Source organism: Dreissena polymorpha, chromosome 1 (assembly GCF_020536995.1).
Source record: "Dreissena polymorpha isolate Duluth1 chromosome 1, UMN_Dpol_1.0, whole genome shotgun sequence".
NCBI lineage: Eukaryota > Metazoa > Mollusca > Bivalvia > Myida > Dreissenidae > Dreissena > Dreissena polymorpha.
In genome coordinates this window covers 118,379,820-118,404,040 of record NC_068355.1, presented here as the reverse complement: position 1 = coordinate 118,404,040, position 24,221 = coordinate 118,379,820, and the positions used below count along the sequence as shown (strand labels likewise).

The window sequence follows — 24,221 nt, the reverse complement described above, 5'->3', positions numbered from 1 at the left end:
ATACTTAAATGTACCCCAGGTGAGGAAAATAATTATACCAACATGTACCCGACCAATTTAGACTGCACCCGAGTTTTATTCCCGCCTAAAATCCAATGTCGTAAAACGCGCTAAGGAATACAAAACAAAATTCTCTTTGAAAAAAAAATCATCAAAATGCTTTTTTAAGCACGAGTTTTGATGATATAGAAGCCATTTTACAGAATATTGACATAGATATGGAACAGAATTAATTTGAAAAAAAGTCGACAACGACCAATTTAGCGTTATTATTCCCGGGTACGTTTCAGTATATTTTCCGTACCCGATGTAATTTAAGAATACTTAAAGAGTACCCGGGGTACATTTAAGAAGTACCCGAGTCGACAATGACCAATCAAGCGTTAGTTAGATAGGAGTGGTGGGGCACACTCTGGGTCCTGACGTTGTGCAGCCTCAGGTCCGTAAGGACCTTATTAACTTCGAATACACACACCCAACACATTTAATTGAACGAATTTCGGCACATTTAATTGAATGGATTTTATTAATATTTAATTAAATCTCTAAACAAGGGCTGTTTGTAAAACATGCATGCCCCCCATATGGGCTGTCAGTTGTAGTGGCAGCCATTGTGTGAATACGTTTTTTGTCACTGTGACCTTGACCTTTGACCTAGTGACCTGAAAATCGATAGGGGTCATTTGCGAGTCATGATCAATGTACCTATGAAGTTGCATGATTCGAGGCATAAGCTTTCTTGAGTTATCATCCGGAAACCATTTTACTGTGTCAAGTCACAGTGACCTTTGACCTAGTGACCTGAAAATCAAAAGGGGTCATCTGCGAGTCATGATCAATGTACCAATGAAGTTTCATGATCCTAGGCGTAAGCGTTCTTGAGTTATCATCCGGAAACCATTTTACTGGTTTGAGTCACTGTGACCTTGACCTTTGACCTGAAAATCAATAGGGGTCATCTGCGAGTCATGATCAATGTACCTATGAAGTTTCATGATCCTAGGTGTAAGCGTTCTTGAGTTATCATCCCGAAACCATTTTACTGGTTCTAGTCACCGTGACCTTGACCTTTGACCTAGTGACCTGAAAATCAATAGAGGTCATCTGCGAGTCATGATCAATGTACCTATGAAGTTTCATGATCCTAGGCGTAAGGGTTCTTGAGTTATCATCCGGAAACCATTCAGTGGGCGGACGGACCGACAGACCGACGGACATGTGCAAAACAATATACCCCCTCTTCTTCGAAGGGGGGCATAAAAAATAAGAAAAGAAAACAATTAATTGGAGAAACATATTAATTTAATAAGCAGAGAGGATTAACTTTTGCTTTTCCTTTTATTACAGAATGTATGAAACATTGATTTTTTTAAGATAAAATCGAAATTGAATTAAGTACAGCTCTATTTCAACGGAAGTACAAAATACTGTTGACTTTTATTTAGTTGTATTTATATAGTAGAATTTCGAATAGTTTGGCCTTCTTAACACATTTATATTAATAATTGCAAATTTACATGTTGATGTCAATAAACTAAAATACGTCTAATGTATTTTTCTCGTATTAACAATAGTATGAACAGCCACAAATTAAACGGAATCATTTCTCTTTGACCCGTTGATTACAACAAACGGTCAAACGCAATTAAGTTCTTCACAAGAGATATTGTACCAAGTGAATATTTTGGTATGCATTCCCAAGAGGTGGAATGAAGCCCTTAAATTTTCCTTCTTGAATTTCTCAAAGCTCCTGAACTTCCATGATGTCCCATGATTTCTAAAAGAATTTCACGTTTTTAACCATATACCCGACGAACTTCGCAGACATTTCAAATTCTAATTTGAAGATCACACGCAGGTGATAGGTGGCAACTTAAGTATTATACTTCAAAGACAATGTTTTTCATTGACAGATAAGGGTTCTTTCATTGCTGCGTTGGCGTAATGTTAATGGGTTCATGGCTTACTTCCCTTTGGAGAAGCCTGTTTAGACTTCTGGCAAAATCACTGTCTTGTGACAAATAATCATAGTGGAAACGTGCTAAATGAAAATGATTACTCATATAACATATATCCAAAGATATTTATACGTGTTATTTACCTAAGACAGTAATAATACAGTGTGCAGTAAGAGGCTACATGGTATTTAGCTCTAAATCTTTCACTATAAGAAATACAGAGAACCTTTAAATGCCATTGGCAAATGTTATATAAACATAAGTCCAAACTGATTTATTGTTATCCGCTATACCCAGCTCTCCTCAATCCAGGCTTCTATCAATACAGAAAGAGTCAGTGCTTCCGGATCAGTTCTCAGCATGGAGTACTCATTTATTTCTGTATACACTACATTTCATTAAAACAAATATTGGTCTTATAACACAAAATTAAAAATAAAATTCAGTAATTTTTTTTCACATGACATTCCTTAAATTACTCACACTAAGATTGCCCCATGATCCTTCCAATTTTTAGCAGCATGTTTTTACAGCTAAATACTAACTTTCCGTAATTCCAGTTAATCTAATACAATTTAATCTATTTGTGAAGGAATGCAATGTACACGAATCAATAAATATGAAGTAATGTAATATTGTCTGCAGTAAAAAACCCCAGATCCCACTGGAAACACTCCTTACTAAAGGCATGTATTTAGTCCAACCAGTAAGATCATCAAAATAAGCAGACGTATTCTATGTCTTTCAGACATGCTTGTATTTACATATTTCTAGACATGTCAACAACATCAACCATAACATTTAAGTGGTAGTATGCAACTTGCTTATTCATCAATTTTACACCATTTTAAGATATTTTGCTATACTGTATATTTGTATGTTGTATAAAGAATATTAACAAAATGTATTTCTGACTTTCTGTTAACATATCTTTGAACAGATATCTGAAATTCAGTGAATTTTTTAAGCTGAAATACTCTAGAATATGGGCAGGATTTTCACTACAAAAGAAATATTTCAATATAATTAGCAACAACAATTTAATTGCCTGTGCAGATTTACTGATACAGGGCATTACGATTAATATAGTCATGAACACCCTTCTATTGATAATACCATCAAGAAATCAAGTATTGAAGAGAATAAGATTATCACTAAAACAATTATTGTAGCATCTATTGCTTGTAGTAATGCAATGACAAAGAAGTGATTCAAAAGTAAATAGCTGAACAAAAATAAAAAATTAAGAAATTAACTTCATTTTGAAATAGGCCTGCCTTCATCCTAGAACATGGACCAAACCAGTTAATTATACCATCATTGTAAAGGTTGTCACTTCTTTTCTCTGACACAAACATTACACTTCAATTCAGATAAATCCTCAAACCAGAGATCTAGTGCCTTGAAACCTGCAAACATTCTAATGAACAAAACCACGTCATAGAATGTTCACTTCTTTTCCTTCTGACTGGGCCTATTTTCACAAGAAAACGTACATAATCATGCCAAATGATTTTCATTTCTTTTTCTTCTGACTGGGCCTATCAAAGATTTGCTTCATGCCGCCACCTTTCTGGGAATGAAATTTGACGTTCATGGCGGTCTCTGATACCCAGGGTGACTCAAAGTGAGTGGTGTCCTGGTCAACAAGATGTGTGTACTTCGTGCGACCGGAACGACCAAAGTTTTTAACCTGGAGATGACATAAATATAATCATATTTTAATTCAATAATGTATGTGTATATCAAAAGTAAGGAATATCTGTAGTGTACAATGTAATAAGAATAAACACTAACTTTTTAACCTGCAACAGTTAAAACATTTTTCACAATCTTTTTAATTAATGTTAAGGAAACATTTGTTTCAATGCTTTAAACACTTGTTTACTTTGATCGCGTAAGGTTAGGAATTTTTTGTTGACAAATGTTAGCATTGAAGTGTAGGTTCTCAGCTAACTTTATGAAAATAACACCCCTAAAATCAATGATTCACTGTTTCTCACTTATTTTTCATCAAATTCTGAGATGACACAATGAAAAGGATTTAACTGCTGATTGGACCCTTACAACAATATGCTTCCATTTGTTAATATAAAACATCACCACTGATATAGCTTATTATTTAACAAGAGATGTGTTTGTCAGAAACACAATGCCCCCTATTGCGCTGCTTTGAAACCATATATTTGACCTTGAAGGATGACCTTGACCTTTCACCCCTCAAAATGTGCAGCTCCATGAGATATACATGCATGCCAAATATCAAGTTTCTATCTTCAATATTGCAAAAGTTATGACCAATGTTAAAGTTTAGTGACAGACACACAGACACAAACATACAATGACAGACAGACAGGCCAAAAACAATAAACCCCTGATTATTTGATCTGGGGGAATAAAAAGTTATGATAAAACTTTAACGAAGGTTAAAGTTATAGGAAAGAACAAGAGCTTTGCTTGTGAAACACAATGCCCCCTACTGCGCTGCTTTCAAGCCATATATTTTACCTTTGACCTTGAAGGATGACCTTGACATTTCACCACTCAAAAAGTGCAGCTCCATGAGATACGCATGCATGCCAAATATGGAGTTGCTATCTTCAATAATGCAAATTGACCCTTGACCTTGAAGGATGACCTTGACCTTTCACCACTCAAAATGTGCAGTTCCATGAGATACGCATGCATGCCAAATATCGAGTTGCTATCTTTAATATTACAAAATTTGACCATTGACCTTGAAGGATGAACTTGACCTTTCACCACTCAAAATGTAAAGCTCCATGAGATACACATACATGCCAAATATTAAGTTGCTATCTTCAATATTGCAAAATTTTGACCTTTGACTTTGAAGGATGACCTTGACTTTGACCTTTCACCACTCAAAATGTGCAGCTCGATGTGATACGCATGCATGCCAATTATCGAGTTGAAATCTTTAATACTGCAAAATTAGACCTTTGACCTTGAAGGATAATCTTGACCTTTTACCACTCAAAATGTGCAGCTCCATAAGAAACGCATGCATGCAAAATATCGAGTTACTATCTTCAATATTGCAAAATTTGACCTTGACCTTGAAGGATGACCTTTCACCACTCAAAATGTGCAGCTCCATGAGATATGCACAAATGCCAAATATCAAGTTGCTATCTTCAATATTGCAAAAATTGACCTTTGACCTTAACCTTGAAGGATGACCTTGACCTTTCACCACTCAAAATGTGCAGCTCCATGAGATACACATGCATGCCAAATATCAAGTTACTATCTTCAATATTGCAAATTTGACCTTTGACCTTTCACCTTAAAGGATGACCTTGACCTTAACCTTTCACCACTCAAAATGTGCAGCTCCATGAGATACACATGCATGCCAAATATCAAGTTGGTATCTTCAACATTGCAAAAGTTATGGGCAATGTTAAATTTTTGGACAGACAGACCGACGGACGGACGGACAAACGGACAGACTGACTGACAAACAGACAGACTGACAGTTCAAAAATTATATGCCACCCTTCAGGGGCATAAAAAAGTTATGGCGAGAGCTAAAATTTTCGGACGGACGGACAGATGCCATATATTTGACATTTGACCTTGAAGGATGATCTTGAACTTCACCTTTCACCACTCATAATGTTCAGCTTCATGAGATTCACATGCTTGCCAAATATAAAGTTGCTATCTTGAATATTGAAAAAGTTAAGGCCAATGTTAAAGTTTTCAGACAGACGGATAGATGCCATATATTTGACATTTGACCTTGAAGGATGACCTTGACCTTGAACCACTCAAAATGTGCAGTTCCATGAGATGCACATGTATGCCAAATAACAAGTTGCTATGTTCAATATTGAAAAAGTTACGGCCATTAAAGTTTTCGGACGGACGGACAGACTGGCACACTGACTGACTGACTGACGGACAGTTCAACTGCTATAAGCCACCCTACCGGGGGCATAAACATACAATGATATTTGACCTTTGACCTTGAAGGTTGACCTTGACCTTTCACCACAAAAAATGTGCAGCTGCACGAGAAGTAAGTAAGAGATTGAATGGAGAAATTAATTTATTTTTTTATTTTGACTTTTGACATTGAAGGATGACCTTGACCTTTCACCACTCAAAATGTGCAGCTCCACCAGATACACATGCATGCCAAATATGAAGTTGCTGTGTTCATATTAAAAAAGTTATGATAAAACTTTAACAAAGGTTAAAGTTATAGGAAAGAAAAATACAATGATATGTAACCTTTGACCTTGAGGGTTGACCTTGACCTTTCACCACTAAAAATGTGCGTCTGCACGAGAAGTAAGTAAGAGATTGAATGGAGAAATGAATTTATTTTTTTTAATTTTGATCTTTGACCTTGAAGGATGACCTTGACCTTTGCCCACTCAAAATGTGCAGCTCCACGAGATACACATGCATGCCAAATATGAAAGTGCTGTGTTCAATATTAAAAAGTTATGATAAAACTTTAATGAAGTTTAAAGTTTTAGGAAAGAAAAATACAATGATTTTTGACCTTTGACCTTGAAGGATGACATTGACCTTGACTTTTCACTACTCAAAATGAGCAGCTACATGAGATACACATGCATGGTAAATATCAAGTTGGTATGTTCAATATTGCAAAAGTTGTCAAATCTTAACCAAGGTTAAAGTTTTGGGACAGAATGACAGACAGACAGACAGGACAAAAACAATATACCCCTGATCTATCGATCCGGGGGCATAAAAAGCTCACTAGTGCAATCAACTTATTGTTAAAGTTTGAGAATAGACAGAAGCTTACCTGCATAACTTTGGGCAGGACTGTCTTGTCAAAGTGGTCTTCCAAGGTAGGCTCAGAGAAATCTCTCTTGAAGTTTTCATCATCTTTATCCTGCAAGGTACACAACCCAAACACATAGACAAGATGGTCATAGCAAACATTACACATACAATCAGATGTCATCACAGAAAATAAATATGAGCCTCGTTCTGGGAAAACTGGGCTTAATACATGTGCGTAAAGTGTCGTCCCAGATTAGTCTGTGCAGTCCGCACAGGCTTATCAGGGACGACACTTTCCGCTTTTATGGTATTTTTAGTGTCAAGGAAGTCCCTCCTTACCAAAAATCAAGTTTAGGCGGAAAGTGTCATCCCTGATTAGCCTGTGCGGACTGCACAGGCTAGTCCGCACAGGCTAATCTGGATTGACAGTTTACGCACATGCATTAAGCCCCATTTTCTCAGAACACTTCACATATAATAATAGATAAAGAAGTAACTCCCAAACAGTCGTAGAGAATTAATAAGTAAGAACGTACACAGGAAAAAAACTCAGCCACAATTATAGACACATACATATGAATATACAAAGGGAATAAATCAATCAAATCTTAATATTGAATACAATTTTGATTTAAAAAAATTAATTTGGTAACGCTTTCATCAGGCATGATTTGTTTTATAATGAGATAAAATCAAACAAGAGATTGCCAAGCAATATGGTGCCCTACCAGTGAAACTCCACCATTGTCAGTATTTTTTATTTGTTGCCATAGCAACCAGAATTCTTGACGTAGGAACAAAATGAAACGACGTGCATAATCTCCATATTGCCATCTATCCAAGTTTCAAGTTTCATGAAAAAATATGAAGAACTTTTAAAGTTATTGCAGGATCAAGAAAAGTGTGATGCACTGACTGACTGACGGACGGACGGACGGACGGACAGACAGACAGACAGACAGAGCGCAAACCATAAGTCCCCTCCGGTTTTACCGGTAGGGGACAACAATCATATTGCTCAATTTAATCCACACAAAACACATTGAATGATGAACATGTATGACAAAAGTGTGTTAGCTATTAATTGCATTATTTTGCATGGAATTGCTGAAAGTATTCTAAAAGAGCTAGTAACATTATTGAGTCAATATTTGTTGAATACATTGAAATCAATGTTCTGTAATAAAAAGGGTGGTAATTTTTATCACTGCTTCCATTCAAGTGTAAAAACATTCATAGGAAATCGAGTGAAATGAAGTCAGTTTCCTTTAAAAATTTAAAGTAGGCGGACTATTTTTAGACAAAGAAGGGAGTTGAAATTTATTTCTTTTAAAGCTTGCTTTGATTTTTTTTATATGTTTTATGAACCTGATTGTTTTACATGTTTTACCAAAGTACCAGGGTGATCTACCCACCTCCTTTGTGATCTATATAAAACGCCTGACAGTTAGAATAAATACAAAGTCACCAACCATGAAGAAAGCTCCTCTGTGGTAGTACTTTTGCAGGAACTTGTATTTGCTCTTGGGTGCCTTGTTGACGCGCTGTTTTGGGTTGTGCTGGAACTCAGCCCTGCGCTCCTCCTCCGTCATGTTGTGGAGCCGCTCCACCTCCAGTCTCTCCTTCTCTAGACTGGCAACACAGAAATAATATGGGTCGCGTTCTGAGAAAACTGGGCATAATGTACTACACAGGCTAATCAGGGATGACACTTTCCGCCTAAATTGGATTTTTGCTAAGAAGAGACTTCATTTAAACTAAAAATATCATAAAAGCGGAAAGTGTCGTCCCTGATTAGCCTGTGCGGACTGCACAGGCTAATCTGGGACGACACTTTACGCACATGCATTATGCCCAGTTTTCTCAGAACGCGACTCCTATATACAGCACACTGAATGCCTGCTGTACAAGTAATGATAACAGTAATAAATCTTTAAATATACTTGTTTAAACCCTTGACCACTTAGATATGTATTTTGACACATTTGAAGTCCCATAGAAAGCTAAATTTAATTAAATACCTTTCTTATATAATTCCAGATTTAAAGGCTTTATTTTCAGCCCATAGATACTGATTTGCATTTAACAGCATAAAACATGAACAGACTACAAGTTACTCGCAGGCTGTTCTGGTTTTATGCTGGTTGCAAAAGCTACTTTCACTTTGCTTCTTATGGGGGATGGGTTTACATATTACTTAGGCTTGCACTCTGAAACTTTTATACATATCAAGCCAGCATTTAATGTAACACAAATACCAGACCATACATTAAGATCAACTAACAAACATTTCCATATGACATGTTATATTAATTTACAACTTGGTTCAAACAACAAATATGACCTGTTTCGGGAAAATTAAACATATTCACATACTTTTCCCGTTCCTCTCTGTCTCGTTTGAGTCTTCGGAGCTCACGCACTTTCCACGCCTCATATGCCTCCTCATCATTCTCATCGCCGCTGTCAATCAGGTCACATGCATCCTGTGTGATCTTCTCTGCCTCTAACTCACGACGACGCTCATCTTCTATCATCTGAGAGAGCAAAAATACATTGTGAGTAAAATAAAACATTAAAATACCATATGCAAACAACACGAGGACAGCCAATAGAACTTTAAGATTTACTCTGGAGCATTTAGTTGTAGCAAAATTTAATTAAAATTGAAAGTCTATTTGTTTTAGCTTGATTGCATTTAAAACCTTAAGAATTGGGAACTTGAGTCTATTTCATGGGAAGAACCATTACTTGGTATAATTTATGGAAACCTTTGAGTGAGGATCAAATCTGATGCCCCCTGATAGCTAGATGGACACCATATCCTCTTGATAACCTCTACGTAAGTCAATGTTCAGAGTATTATTATTATGATTTTTAAAGTGAAAATGAAATTAGCTGGGTTTAAAAAAATCTAGTCATTAACTAAATGGGCCATCATCTGATCATCCTGATGGGAGTTAGAGCACTTTTGCTAAGATCATACATAATAACCACCTCTATGTGTATCCTCATCTTGAAACCCATTGGAGTGTAAAAACCGAATGGTGTGTAAAACCGAATGGAGTGTGAAACTCAATGGAGTGTAAAACCTGATAGAGTACAATACTAAATGGAGTGTAAAAAACCCTATGGAGTGTAACAACCCAACTGAGTGTAAAACCTGATGGAGTGTTATACCCAATGGATTTTTAAACCCAAAGAAGTGTAAAACCAGATGGACTGTAAAAACCCAATTCAGTATAAACAAAATGGAGTGTAAAACCATGAAGTGTAATACCCAATAGTGTAAAATACAAAGGAGTGTAATAACCCAATGAAGTGTATAACTGGATGGAGTGTAAAATCCAATGGAGTGTAAAACCCAATGGAGTGAAAAAACTATTAAGTGTATTAAACTGTATTCAACTGATAATGTTTTAGACACACAAGGTAACAGAGATATATTTATACCACTAACAATAAGCACTAAACATACTTTTTTTTATAAATTAAAACATAAAATAAGAAGGCCTATAGTGTGTTATACAATCTGTGAACACTGACCTTCAGTGTTTGCTTCCTGCGTTCTTCTGCCATTTTCTTTGTTTCAACTTCAAGCTCTTTCATCTTGGTCTCATTTCTTTCTTTCTCCTGTACAGAAAATCTGTCTTTTCTGAAAAATAAACAGCATATAAATTTACATCACTACTGACAAATTTATATTAACAGTGGCATTATTACAATGTTGCATTATGCTTAAAATATTGATACTGAATGTTGAAAATTAGGAGTTTTTTTATGTCCCCCACTATAGTAGTGGGGGACATATTGTTTTTGCCCTGTCTTTTGGTCTGTTGGTCTGTCTGTTGGTCTGTCTGTTTGCGCCAACTTAAACATTTTGCAATAACTTTTGCTATATTGAAGATAGCAACTTCATATTTGGCATGCATGTGTATCTCATGAAGCTGCACATTTTGAGTGGTGAAAGGTCAAGGTCAAGGTCATCCTTCAAGGTCAGAGGTCAAATATATGTGGCCAAAATCGCTCATTTTATGAATACTTTTGCAATATGGAAAATAGCAACTTGATATTTGACATGCATGTGTATCTCATGGAGCTGCACATTTTGAGTGGTGAAAGGTCAAGGTCAAGGTTATCCTTCAAGGTCAGAGGTCAAATATATGTGGCCCAAATCGCTTATTTTATAAATACTTTTGCAATATTGAAGATAGCAACTTGATATTTGGCATGCTTGTGCATCTGATGGAGCTGCACATTTTGAGTGGTGAAAGGTCAAGGTCAAGGTCATCCTTGAAGGTCAGAGGTCAAATATATGTGGCCCAAATCGCTTATTTTATGAATACTTTTGCAATATTGAAGATAGCAACTTGATATTTGGCATGCATTTGTATCTCATGGAGCTGCACATTTTGAGTGGTGAAAGGTCAAGGTCATCCTTCACAAGGTCAAGGTCATCCTACAAGGTCAAACATCATATAGGGGGACATTGTGTTTCACAAACGCATCTTGTTTCTTATAGGTGTTATTGAATGAATAACCACGGTAATTGAACACTTCACTAAGACATAATTAAATTTATTTAATGACCTACTGTGAAACCAATATCAAATGTCTGTCAATAATTTTTCATCAATTTTCGTGTTCCTCTCAACCACAAAATCAAACAGCAAACAAAATAATGTTTAAGTCCAAAATCTTGAATCAGACTTCAACAATCCACTTCTTTAATATATAAAAAAAATGACAGACTTAATGAATCCAAATAAATTCATTTCAAAGAAAATAACTAAGTCTTCAACATTAATCTACAAACAAGATGGCCCTAGTTCGCTCACCTGAGAGGAGTCGGTTCATTCAATCTTTACCAAATGTCAAACTTGACCTAGATATTGTCCAGACAAACATCCTGATAAAGTTTCATCATTATTTCATCTGCGAGTCTTGATCAATGTACCTATGAAGTTTCATGATCCTAGGCGTAAGCATTTTTGAGTTATCATCCGGAAACCATTTTTCTAAGTTGAGTCACCGTGACCTTGACAGCCATTGTGTGAATACGTTTTTTGGCACTGTGACCTTGACCTTTGACCTAGTGACCTGATAATCAATAGGGGTCATCTGCGAGTCATGATCAATATACCTATGAAGTTTCATGAACCAAGGCATAATTGTTCTTGAGTTATAATCCAGAAACCATTTTACTATTTCAGGTCACCGTGACCTTTACCTTTGACCTAGTGACCTGAGAATCAATGAGGGTCATCTGCGAGTCATGATCATTGTACCTATGAAGTTTCATGATCCTAGGCATAAGCGTTCTTGAGTTATCATCCAGAAACCATTTTACTATTTCAGGTCACCGTGACCTTGACCTTTAACCTAGTGACCTGAAAATCAATAGGGGTCATCTTCAAGTCATGATCAATGTACCTATGAAGTTTCATGATCCTAGGCATAAGCGTTCTTGAGTTATCATCTGGAAACCATTTTACTATTTCGGGTCACCGTGATCTGACCCTTGACCTAGTGACCTGAAAATCAATAGGGGTCATCCGCAAGTAATGATCAATGTACCTATGAAGTTTCATGATCCTGAACCTAAGCGTTCTTGAATTATCATCCGAAAACCATTTTACTATTTCAGGTAATCGTGACCTTGACCTTTGACCTAGTGACCTGAAAATCAATAGGGGTTATCTGCAAGTCATGATCAATGTATCTATGAAGTTTCATGATCCTTGGCATAAGCATTCTTGAGTTATCATCCGGAAACCATTTTACTGCTTTGGGTCACTGTGACCTTGACCTTTGACCTAGTGACCTGAAAATCAATAGGGGTCGTCTGCGAGTCATGATCAATGTATCTATGAAGTTTCATGATCCTAGGCATAAGCGTTCTTGAGTTATCATCCAGAAACCATTTTACTATTTCGGGTCATCGTGACCTTGACCTTTGACCTAGTGACCTGAAAATCAATAAGGGTCATCTGCGAGTCAAGATCAATGTACCTATGAAGTTTCATGATCCTTGGCATAAGCGCTCTTGAGTTATCATCCGGAAACCATCTGGTGGACGGACGGACCGACATGCGCAAAACAATATACCCCCTCTTCTTCGAAAGGGGGGGGGGGGGGGAGGGCATAATGAGAAAACTGCCCCCCTCCCAGCAGCCATGTTATTCAATTGACCGGAACCATTTTTAAACTCAACTCTCGTATTAAGGCAACAAATGTTCTGAGCAAATTTCATTAAAATTGGGCCAAAAATGTGACTTCTACTGTGTTCACATGTTTTCACTATATACATATAGAGAAAAATGCCCCGCCCACTGGCGGCGATCCCTACCATTTTCAAACTTGTCCGAGATATCAATAAAACCAATGTTTTGAAGAATTTTCATGATGATTGGGCAAAAATTGTGACTTCTAGAGTGTTTACAAGGTTTCTCTTTAGCCAAATAGGGAAAACTGCCACTATATACATATAGAGAAAAATGCCCCGCTCACTGGCGGCCATGTTTTTTCACCGATCTCGACCATTTTCGAACTCGTCTAAGACATCAATTGAACCAATGTTTTGACCAACTTTCATGATGATTGGGCAAAAATTGTGACTTCTAGAGTGTTTACAAGGTTTCTCTATAGCCAAATAAGGAAAACTGCCCTGCCCACTGGCGGCCATGTTTTTCAACAGATCGGAACCACTTTTGAACTCAACCAAGATATCATTAAGACAAACATTTTGACAACATAACATGAAGATTGGACATGAAATCTGACTTCTACAGTGTTGACAAGGTTTTTCTCCTTTTCGACCTAGTTTTTGACACGGCACAACCCAGTTTCGAACTTGGCCGAGATTTTATAGGGACAAAGCTTCTGACCAAGTTTCATGAAGATGGGACAAGAAATGTGGCCTCTAGAGTGTTTACGAGCAAACGTTAACAGACGGACGGACGGACATACGACGGACAAAGACCGGTCACAAAAGCTCACCTGAGCAATCAGGTGAGCTAAAAATGGAAAACATTCACATTTGAAAATATATTCAGAATGTTTCTTGAATTTTCTCTTTTCAAATACAAAAATTACATGCCATTGCCATAAATAATTGATCAATTGCTCAATTGCTCATATTAACTTCGCATTAAAAACCAAATAAAATCAGACAATTTAAAATAAGCCCTATTCAATTGGTCAGTGGTTGCCATACTTTCTGACAAAGACAGGTTTGAGTCTGGGCCCCGTCTCTTCCTCAGAGTCTGAGTACTCTTCATACTCGGAGGAGTCCTCCTCACTCTCCCCTGCCTTCTCCTCTTCAATGTCTAACACTTCCTGTTACCATGGAAACAACAGCGGATAGTAATGACATAGTTCTCAATTTTGAATTTGTTTATATTTTTGTGTAAAAATAAATCTAAACCTTGTTCAGTTATGAATTTAGCCAGAGGAGTGGTGTTTATATTCAATAAACAGAATGAAAGTGTTTTTGTTTTTTTACCAATTAAATTGTAATTTAGTGAAACATGTACAGACAGCATATTCTGAAATTTTAGGCAAACTTGGTTTAACAATGAGGAAAATAGTTTTTTAAAAAGCATGTTGTGTGCACATAATCTATACCAAACTAAACCAAATCAAAATTAAATATGCAAATTTGTGTTTGAAACACTTCCAGTAACAAGAGCTGTAGAATCACAAGGAAATTCACTGTTCTTGTTTTTGTCAGAGTCTCAAGCGCTATTGATATAAAAGGTTAGTTATTAAGAATTTTCATAATTTGAAAAAAATACATAAGACACAATTTTTTCTATACTTTATAACAGTGACATTTGATCTTGATGCAAACAAATGAACTTTATGTACAATGTATAAATGCTTGCACCACAATAGCTCAAGACAATAAGCCAAGACCATTTTTCTTTATTCAGTAAAAGCAACTTTTTTATCACAAATTTCTCCAATATCTACTAACAGTGACTATGACCTTGATCCCAAAACACCCAAAATGCAATCATGTGTTAGATAAGGATATAAGGTATACATGCAAGTAGTTTCAATACAAATGCTTCTGGAGTTTTCATGTAACTCATCTATTATGTAGGTGCATGAAAATAGCTCAACTTGCTTGTTTTGTATATCCTTTTTCCACAATGAAACTATCTCTACTCAACACCTCAGCTTTTAATGGCCAAACATTTAGACATATTTCCCTTTGGAGCTTTGCCAAGTACGATCCCAGTACAAATATCTCAACGAATGGGCACACACCTCCTCCTGTTTCCTCTGCAGTGCCCGCTGTCGTAGCATCTGTCTGCGCTGCTCTATCTCCTCCTCGTCCAGCTCCTCCTCCTCACTGCTCTCATCATCATCATGACGACGACCGCGGCCTTCCTCAGAATCTGAGCCTGCGGCGATAATCTCGGGCTCGATCACCTGCCGTCTGTGGCGGGCAACTCTGGGAAAAAATCATAATAGGCGTTCAGTTGAGACAAAACAGAGTTGTCTTTATCGGATATGAAACAAGCTATCTTGCTCATTTAATATTAGGTATTAGCAAAGTCACAATAGCCCTGAACTGGGTAATTTTGAACCAGGGTTGCTTAGATTCTGGTTTTCATGAACATGTAACAGTTTCTTGGTCTCAAGAAATTATTTACAGGTGTCACATAGGTGGGTTTTTTTCTTTGAGACCAGCTGAATATCGGCCCTTTCTTCCCTCTGAAAGAAATTTTCACCAAAACATTGATATCTAAATAAAACTGTTTACCCACTCCAGTGTAGAAAAATAAATAAAAAATTGCATATTTAAATTATCTGTTGCCTTGATTGGTTTTAAAAACAGTAAAATATGTTAAATTGATGCAATTTAAGACTTTCCTTACTATTTCCCCCAAAAACGCCTTTCACACAATTTTTTCTCCCACAAAAAATGCCACGCCATTTTCTCAACATCAGATAAAAAACCCTGTGTCAGGGCTTGCTTGGTCAAACTTTTAATTTCAATGAATTATTTCAACTAGGTCTTCTACAAGAGGCAGGTTAATCATTCAACACTTTTGACCCAAAATTTACGCACACCCCTTGGCTACTTGGCATAACTGGCATCAAAATAAACTCTATTCCCTTGTTATATTTTATAGCATTTGCTTACTTTTAACATATTTTGTTCTCCCCAAATTCAATTATGAGGTATTTTAAAGGACTGTACCTGTCATCCTCGCTACTGTCACTATCACTATCGTCAGCACGGTTTTTGCGTGCCTCCTGCAAGCGGCGCAGCCTGCGGTCCACCTGCTCATCGGAGTCCTCTTCCTCCTCCTCTCTGGCTGGCGCTGCCTTGGATGAAGTCTTCTTGACGCGTATGAAATCCTCGTCACTTTCCTCATCGCTGCTGTAATCCGGGGCATAGTCAGGCCTAAAGAAGAAATACAGATGTATAAATTTGTTGTAAAAATAATTTAAGGCTTAAACATGTGAGATTTTCAGACTTTAAATACAATTTAGAATGAATAATTGTCATAAAAATGTATGCCAAGAAACATTTCCTTGACCGATTGTATACGATAATTATTTCATGACATCTAGAAGTCTAAAGCATACCTTTTACCAGTAACATATCTGTTGACTTTCACTTTTTGCATAGACACACCTGAAACCAGATAATATGGTTACCATATATGAAATCATAACACAAAAACGACCAGCTACAAAAAGGCCTGTTTTTGCACTGCAGACTGAGAATTACTCAATAAGCTTTCAAGGATACATTTAAAGGTGTCTAATATGATAAAATACTTGGCAGTCTGTCATAGCATTAGATTTAAAAAGAATTTAAGAAATGTACATGCATTTAAATACAAATAGAAATTGTGTAGACGAAAATGATTGATATAATATTGACATTTTTTAGACTTTACCTGCACATTTTAGGACACATTTGCACATTTTCCTTTTGAGTTCTTATGCCACATAAAAGAACAAGAGGGCCATGATGGCCCTGAATCGCTCACCTGACTAACCAAATACAATCCCAACCCAGTTTTCATCAAGAAAAACATTCTGACCAAATTTCATAAAGATTAGATGAAAACTGTGACCTCTATTGTCTACACAAGGTTTTTCTATTATTTGACCTAGTGACCTAGTTTTTGACCCCAGATGACCCAAATACAATCCCAACCCAGATTTTATCAAGATAAACATTCTGACCGAATTTCATAAACATTGGATGAAAACTATGACCTCTACTGTCTACACAAACAAATTGTTGATGATTTTTCTATTATTCGACCTAGTGACCTAGTTTTTGACCCCAGATGACCCATATACAATCCCAACCCAGATTTAATCAAGATAAACATTCTGTCCAAATTTCATAAAGATTGGATGAAAACTGGGACCTCTATTGTCTACACAAGGTCTGAAGATCCCTGTGAATTTTTTCTAAATACTGGTAGATTTTGTTGTGATATAATTTAAATAAGCGAAATACTTTTTCTTTAATGATGTCAGTTGTTTCCACAGGAACTTTTGCAAGTGCCCCGGTATTATAGGGGTGGCTTCAGGAGGGGTCCCTCCCGACTTTGATTTTTTATTTATTTTACGTGTCAATTGACCTTCTGTGGTGCGTTATAACTCTAAGAAAAACAGCGTCAAAACAGGCCCTTGCTACATTTTGGGGGATTTGGGCCGGGGCCCTTAGAGGGGGGAATTTCGCGTTGTTTTGGGCGTAAAGGGGAATTTTAGATCTTTTCAACAACCATTCAACACTTAAAATTGCTATATATTAATGTAATTTACATTAGTATACATTTATTCAAAGGTTAATAGCACAATTCCAGCTGGCAACATGCGATGTAGGTATAAAAGTAAAAAAAAAAAAAAAAAATTTTGGAGGGGAAATTTTTAGCTTAAATAGGGGAAAAAAGTATACTATTTTAAGGGGGAAATGGGGCCGAATTTCGGCCACAAAAATGGCCAAATGAGGGCCCTGTCAAAAGACGTCATTTGATGCGCTACGACTCTTCAAGAAATCCTCCCAGCTATAAAGTCATTTATAAATACATTTTTTAATAATTGTTTTAAAACTTTCCGCAACGATTCCCTAAAACATCTGTATTCTATTCATTACCCGATAATTCCATTTTTAAAAGCACTTTCTGGTAAATATTGACGATAAAAGTTCTCAATAATTTCTTTTACAACAAACGTTGCCATTTTTCCAAAGTATCAAATAAATTTCGGCATAAGTGACTATTTATAGATTTGATGAAATATTGCCACTGAACATGTGTAAATCGCTTGACGTGGTGTGTGCTTGTTAATACAACGTTCAATACACCCACGCTTTCTATGCACATGACACGACGTTGTACATGCTGCATAATTTTCGCGCCCTTTTTATTGAGACAAAGCGTCAACACGAAATAAATTATCACTGTTTATAATTATCACTGTTTATTTGAAGCAAGAATCTGTTAACGTAGTTAACATTTACATTCTGTAGTGGGTTTAAGATAACAAATTTAATTATGCTCATTTGAGACTTTAAGAAAACATTTACAGTTGCGTAATGAGGTCAACGATAATTTGTTTAAGCGCTTTACGAGTGGAGTAAATGTTTTGACAGTATTATTCAGTAAATGCACAACTTCCATGAGGATTACAACACGGAGCGTATATTGAGTATATCTAGAGTCCATGACTACAGCCACCATCAGACATCTAAGTAACTAGCCAAGATTTCTGTCCCAATGACATGTACGTCACGAGTTCTCTGCATGATTTAACTGCAGGTAGTGCCTGCCTACATGTATGAGTGCTGTCGCTTATACTAAGTGTACGCCCTCATTTGCCAATATTGATTTTCCAATACAGCGACGCTCCTCCTTTAAGCAGGCTTTAGTTGGGTGAAGCGATAGATGTAGTTGATATAGGATCGTAAATCGGCTTTCACAATTTTCAAAGTCAATATCGCTTTGATCTTACGAATGGCTTGTTGCAGTAACAGCCAAAATACACTGATCGGAAAATTTCAGGCGCCCCACATACTCTGATTTCGAAATTCAAGCGCCCCGGTGAGGGACCGTTAAATGGCCTGTGGAAAGCACTGGATGTTGAATGCAGTTTTCAAATATCTAACATATCTAATATAAGGTCCCACTTTCTCATAAATTATCTACTTCATTAAATCATGAAGTGGGGCAACTGATATCTGGACAAAAGAAAGTTTGATACTAGATTATGCATTGTATATCAGACACTTGTATGCTTAAAATTCTGATTTTGGCAGCGTTGGTGCATGCCGTTTCTCATTCCAGCGTCAGTGCATACCCCAAGTACATCAAGTCACCATCACTTTCGTATTTTAACCAACTATAAGTTATTTGCCATGTAGGCAAAAACTTGTTCGAAATTGTAGGTGTACTTGCCTCGCTGACGCTCTCGGATGATGCTACATGTTTATTACTTTCGGCAATGCCAAATGCAGCCCTAAAGTTATTTTTGATCTTGACAGGGTTTTAATTTTTTTGGGTGGCATATTGACAGTTCAGAAAACGAAAGCGGATGCGAACGTTTGGATGGTTCTACGTCGTCTTATTTAACATTAACAAAGCAGAGTATCAGTATGAAATGCAGATACGAATGACGTAGTACCAGTGATTTTTTCACCCAATTGCAAACGAGTCCGGTACCCATGCCATTGGGAATTTTTCGCTTCGTGAAATCACCAAATTGGGAAAAAAAACGAGTCGCAAAATCTTCAAATAGGGAAAAATCTAGATGTGAATTGTGCCAATTGTAGAATGGTATTAATATGACTTTGTTTAACTTTTGTCAGCGTTAAATGACACAGGAAAGCAACATTAACTTTCATTCACAGTCTTGCACAAACAACAACAGTGTTTTTTTTCACTTATAGGGGAATGGTGGCGGGGCCCGTCCAAAGGGGAAAAATGCGTCCAGTTTTTTTTCCCCACTTTTTGGGAAGATAGCCCATGGCTTTGGAATTGGGAATTTTATCGACATTTTCATGAAATTGGGAAAATTAATTCATTAGCCTTTTTTTCCACACGAAAAGTCCACTAATTAGGGAAACACTAAATTTGATATAACATTTTATAATCATTAAAATTAAAAGAACAAAATCATAAAATACTTTGTTAGATGTAATTGAATTAAAATTGAGATAAAATACGCAAAAGACTATAAGACACTTCTTTTTAAAAAAAAAAAAAATTTTTTTTTTGGAAATTGGGAATTTTTTGCCACATTTTGGGAAAAAAATATTCTTTTTGGGATTGGGAACATAGCCGAATTTCGGCAATAAAATCAGGCCAAAAAAAACCCTGGCGTCGTTTTTTTAGGAAAAGGGGAAAATTAAAAATTCACTTGTTTATATGTAATGATATTTATTATATTAATACACATGTTTGTATGAATATTATATTCACAGCTGAATGTCTTTGTCCTTTTTCTTAAAATCAAAATATATATCAATGATTTTTTCAACATTATTTTTAGACAGTTCAGCTTTCATTCACAGTCTCAGTTTTTTAGCCATTTTGATTCTAATTGGGATCTTTTAAATCGATAAAACGGCAAATTTGAGCATTTTTAATCAATAAAATGGACCAAATTGGAATGATTTTATCAACAAATATTGACACAATATAGATACATCAGGCCTTTTCTTGGCCATTTTGGGAGAAAAATGCAATTAATGTGAAAAGTCCACTGATTTGGGAAAAACTATTTAATACAACTCTTGATTCGGGAAAAACTATTTAATACAACTCTTTATAATAATTCAAAATAAAATAAATTATAGTTATATACTTTGTTAGTTGTTTATTAAATAAATTTGAGATATATTTATCATGATTATGAGACAGTTCTTTCTAAAAAAAAAAAAAAAAAAAAGTTTTTTTTTTTTAAACTTCTGGAGGGGATTTTTTTTACAAAATGGGGGGAAAATATATACTCTTTTTTGAGGGGAATGGGGCCGAATATCGGCCCCGTAATTGCCATAAAAAAAAAACAATGAACAACAGAACACAGATTGTTACAGAGTTCTCTGTTTTTATCTCCTTTAAATATATCAAGAATGGTGTCTTTCTGGGCTGATAAGAGTCCAGACACCCGCAGGCTTCATAGCCTAATCTGAGCACTAAGTGCTTATTTTTGTTGCAGTGTACCGAGGGGAATGGGTGGACGAAACAGATGCCGAACTTTTTACGATATTTTAAACATTTAAGTAATTTAAAATATTAACCGGTAGCACCTTTTCATTTCATATTTATCATCATTCCTATGACTGCTTTTGAAACAAAACACAACCTTAATGCATGGGGCATCTAGTACATCTATTACTGTTTATCCAAATACTATACAAGTCCGAAATATGTACACTTAAGTTGCCTTACCTGTTTATCTTTAATAATCCAAATTTTCCTTGTTGTTATCTGGTTTAAAAAATCTTATCAAACGTTTGTTAAATCCAGTTAATGCTTTCTCCATTATTGAATCACCATTACTTGTAATTTGAATCGCCAGCTTTGAATTGAAAGCGGGTTGAATATTACACTTACAATACGTCTGCTATTTGCAATGTCGAAGGTCATGACGTAGCAATTTAATACTACTCGGATAATTTATATCTTATCAAGGAAATGTGTTCTCTCAATGTCTATTGTGTAGTTTTAGGACTTCTGAGTATAAAAATGATAACATACACGTTTTTAATGTACGAATGTAACGTTAAATGTTTAAACCAGTCATTGATTGAGAAGTCAAATCGGCCGAAACTTAAATTGGTCTCGAAATACGTCAAGTTGGTTTTTTCGGGGATTGTTTACTCAATTTTGATTGGGATTTTTGTATTTTTTCGGCAATTGGGACAGATCCTGTTCATTTTGGGAAGGGGTCCGTAGGTCATTGGGAACAGGTCCGTTTACCAGACCCGTCCAAAAAAGGAAAAAAAAGGTTTAAAAACACTGGTAGTACACAACAGCCGATTATAGTAAAAATCACCTTTTGCGTTCCGATAAAATGCGGAAAAATTCGGGCATTGTTAAGTTTTGACAAGCATCCGGCTGATTTTGTCTTTCTTGAGAATCAATGCGCTTTTTTAGATGCAGATATTTTTGTCACATGTGCTTTTGGTAATTTAAATGGGCAAATAAAGCAAACTGCACATGAAAAATTATCACTGCTAGGCTATAGATTTAATGACAATTTTACATACTTTGAAACAACATCTACATGTATTAACATGTTTTTCATTTCAAAGTCAGAGGCTTTAAAATTGATGAATGCTTTATGATTGTTTATATGTTACATCAAAAACTTGTTGTGCTGCCTTTGTCACGAAACAAACCATGATAAGAAATGTCCGAGGTATGAAGTCTTTCGCATGGGTTGCAAACAAAATTATCAGTATCAGGACACGCTCAATGTTAGAGAATTGTATGATATCTATATGTTCTTTCCTAACGTCAATGGTTGTGTTTGTATTTATTTTCAAACATTAGTTAGTGAAATAATATACTCGGAGCACCTGCATGTGACACAAATACAAGAGCCTCGTTCTTAAACAAAATGATCGATACTAAGAGACGTTCGATATGAGGAAACCGTACGATAAACAATCGCATGAAAATGTACTATTCCAATACCTTTTTCGGTTTTCACAGGCACGGCTCCAGCCGTAGAGAGAATTGGAACTGATGGTTTGGGCGGCTCCATGATGCTCCCTTAACAAGTTTACGATGCTGAACAAAAAAGATTTACGCTTTACCAAAATATAAATGCTTTAATAAAAAAATATACGAATTTCAATCACACATCTTTATATTTTTATCAGTGTCATAAAAAGATCACAATGAAAGCGCTCGCAGGCACAGATCATTTAAAGTCGAATCGGTCAACTCAAAAGTTTTCGGTTTGTTGACTATTGAAGTGTCGCTTCTGTGCGAACGGTGTAGTTGTGCGCAATATTATCAATATTTTTTTTCAGATCTCGTAAATTGTTAACAGATAATGCAGCATCTGATTCATTTAACATCTTGTATTAGTGATACAACATCGAACTGACAAGAATATCAGAATAATCAACAGCGGACAGCACTTTCACCAACGACGCTATCTTGATTATGAATGTTGTTGTTTTTTTTTTATTATCGAGTGCACCGGGATTGTCTCCCATATGGCCATCGCCCCCAGAAAGACGTGTTAGTTGGTTACTGGGGATAGTGCAAGATACAAGAGACACCCCGTTCCAGAAGTGACCCTGGGTCTTTTAGTGCCCTGTGTATAGCACCTAGTACATTGCACCTCGGTTTAACGTCTCATGCGAAAGACGATCGATCTATCTATCTATCTATCTATCTATCTATCGAGCGATCGAGCGAGCGAGCGAGCGAGCGAGCGAGCGAGCGAGCGAGCGAGCGAGCGAGCGAGCGAGCGAGCGAGCGAGCGAGCGAGCGAGCGAGCGAGCGAGAGCGAGCGAGCGAGCGAGCGAGCGAGCGAGCGAGCGAGCGAGCGAGCGAGCGAGCGAGCGAGCGAGCGAGCGAGCGAGCGAGCGAGCAGCGAGCGAGCGAGCGAGGAGCGAGCGAGCGAGCGAGCGAGAGAGCGAGCGAGCGAGAGAGCGAGCGAGCGAGCGAGCGAGAGAGGAGCGAGCGAGCGAGCGAGAGCGAGCGAGCTAGAGCGAGCGAGCGAGCGAGCGAGCGAGCGAGCGAGCGAGCGAGCGAGGAGCGAGAGAGCGAGCGAGAGCGAGCGAGCGATCGAGCGAGAGAGCGAGCGAGCGAGCGAGCGAGCGAGCGAGCGAGCGAGCGAGCGAGCGAGCGAGCGAGCGAGCGAGCGAGCGAGCGAGCGAGCGAGCGAGCGAGCGAGCGAGAGAGAGCGAGCGAGCGAGCGAGCGAGCGGAGAGCGAGCGAGCGAGGAGAGCAGAGAGCGAGAGAGCGAGCGAGCGAGAGAGGAGAGAGAGAGCGAGAGAGCGAGAGATCGAGCGAGAGAGCGAGCGAGAGCGGCGAGAGCTCGAGAGCGCGAGAGAGAGAGAGAGAGAGAAGAGAGCTCGAGAGAGAGCGAGAGAGAGAGAGAGAGTCTCTCTCGCTCTCTCTCTCGAGATCTCGCTCTCTCTCTCTCGCTCTCGATCTCTCGCTCTCTCTCTCTCTCTCTCTCTCTCTCTCTCTCTCTCTCTCTCTCTCTCTCTCTCTCTCTCTCTCTCTCTCTCTCTATATCATCTATCTATCTATCTATCTATCTATCTATCTATCTATCTATCTATCTATCTATCTATCTATCTATCTATCTATCTATCTATATATACTGTCTAACTCCCCTTTCGGGTATTATCGACAGGTGCGCAAGCAGTGCAAGTAAAAGTGTTAAAAGTGAAAAAGTGAGAATGTTAAAGTATGTTAGATTTATTAAAAGGTGAAGTGATTTAAGGTTAAAAAAACTGAT

General features: G+C 37.2%; 2 protein-coding genes and 1 long non-coding RNA gene across 4 annotated transcripts in view; 1 reads left to right on the top strand and 2 right to left on the bottom strand.

Moving 5' to 3' along the window:
- Window positions 1–24,221, bottom strand: part of LOC127846669 (uncharacterized) — a 337,381-nt gene that overhangs the window by 218,714 nt on the left and 94,446 nt on the right. The window lies entirely within an intron of this gene.
- LOC127846605 (microfibrillar-associated protein 1-like) lies at window positions 1,320–22,646 on the bottom strand. Its single transcript, XM_052378036.1, has 10 exons — window positions 22,433–22,646; window positions 16,356–16,404; window positions 15,964–16,170; window positions 15,024–15,210; window positions 13,966–14,087; window positions 10,296–10,404; window positions 9,126–9,286; window positions 8,222–8,381; window positions 6,769–6,858; window positions 1,320–3,651 (listed from the first exon to the last, which is right to left on the bottom strand). Exons 1-10 carry the CDS (start codon window positions 22,500–22,502, stop codon window positions 3,475–3,477), a joined length of 1,332 nt encoding a protein of 443 aa, XP_052233996.1. The 5' UTR covers window positions 22,503–22,646; the 3' UTR covers window positions 1,320–3,474.
- Window positions 10,547–24,221, top strand: part of LOC127846777 (uncharacterized) — a 141,287-nt gene continuing 127,612 nt past the window's right edge. Inside the window, exon 1 of the long non-coding RNA XR_008033663.1 lies at window positions 10,547–10,725. This is a non-coding gene — a long non-coding RNA (uncharacterized LOC127846777). The remainder of the gene's footprint in view (window positions 10,726–24,221) is intronic.

Coding starts and splice junctions, on each gene's coding strand:
- LOC127846605 (XM_052378036.1), bottom strand. CDS start 22,502: ATGGAGCCGCCCAAACCATCAGTTCCAATTCTCTCTACGGCTGGAGCC. Junction 9,287..10,295: donor GCAGGAAGCAAACACTGAAG/GTCAGTGTTCAC, acceptor TTGCTCTCTCAG/ATGATAGAAGATGAGCGTCG. Junction 3,652..6,768: donor TCCTGCCCAAAGTTATGCAG/GTAAGCTTCTGT, acceptor TGTCATCTCCAG/GTTAAAAACTTTGGTCGTTC.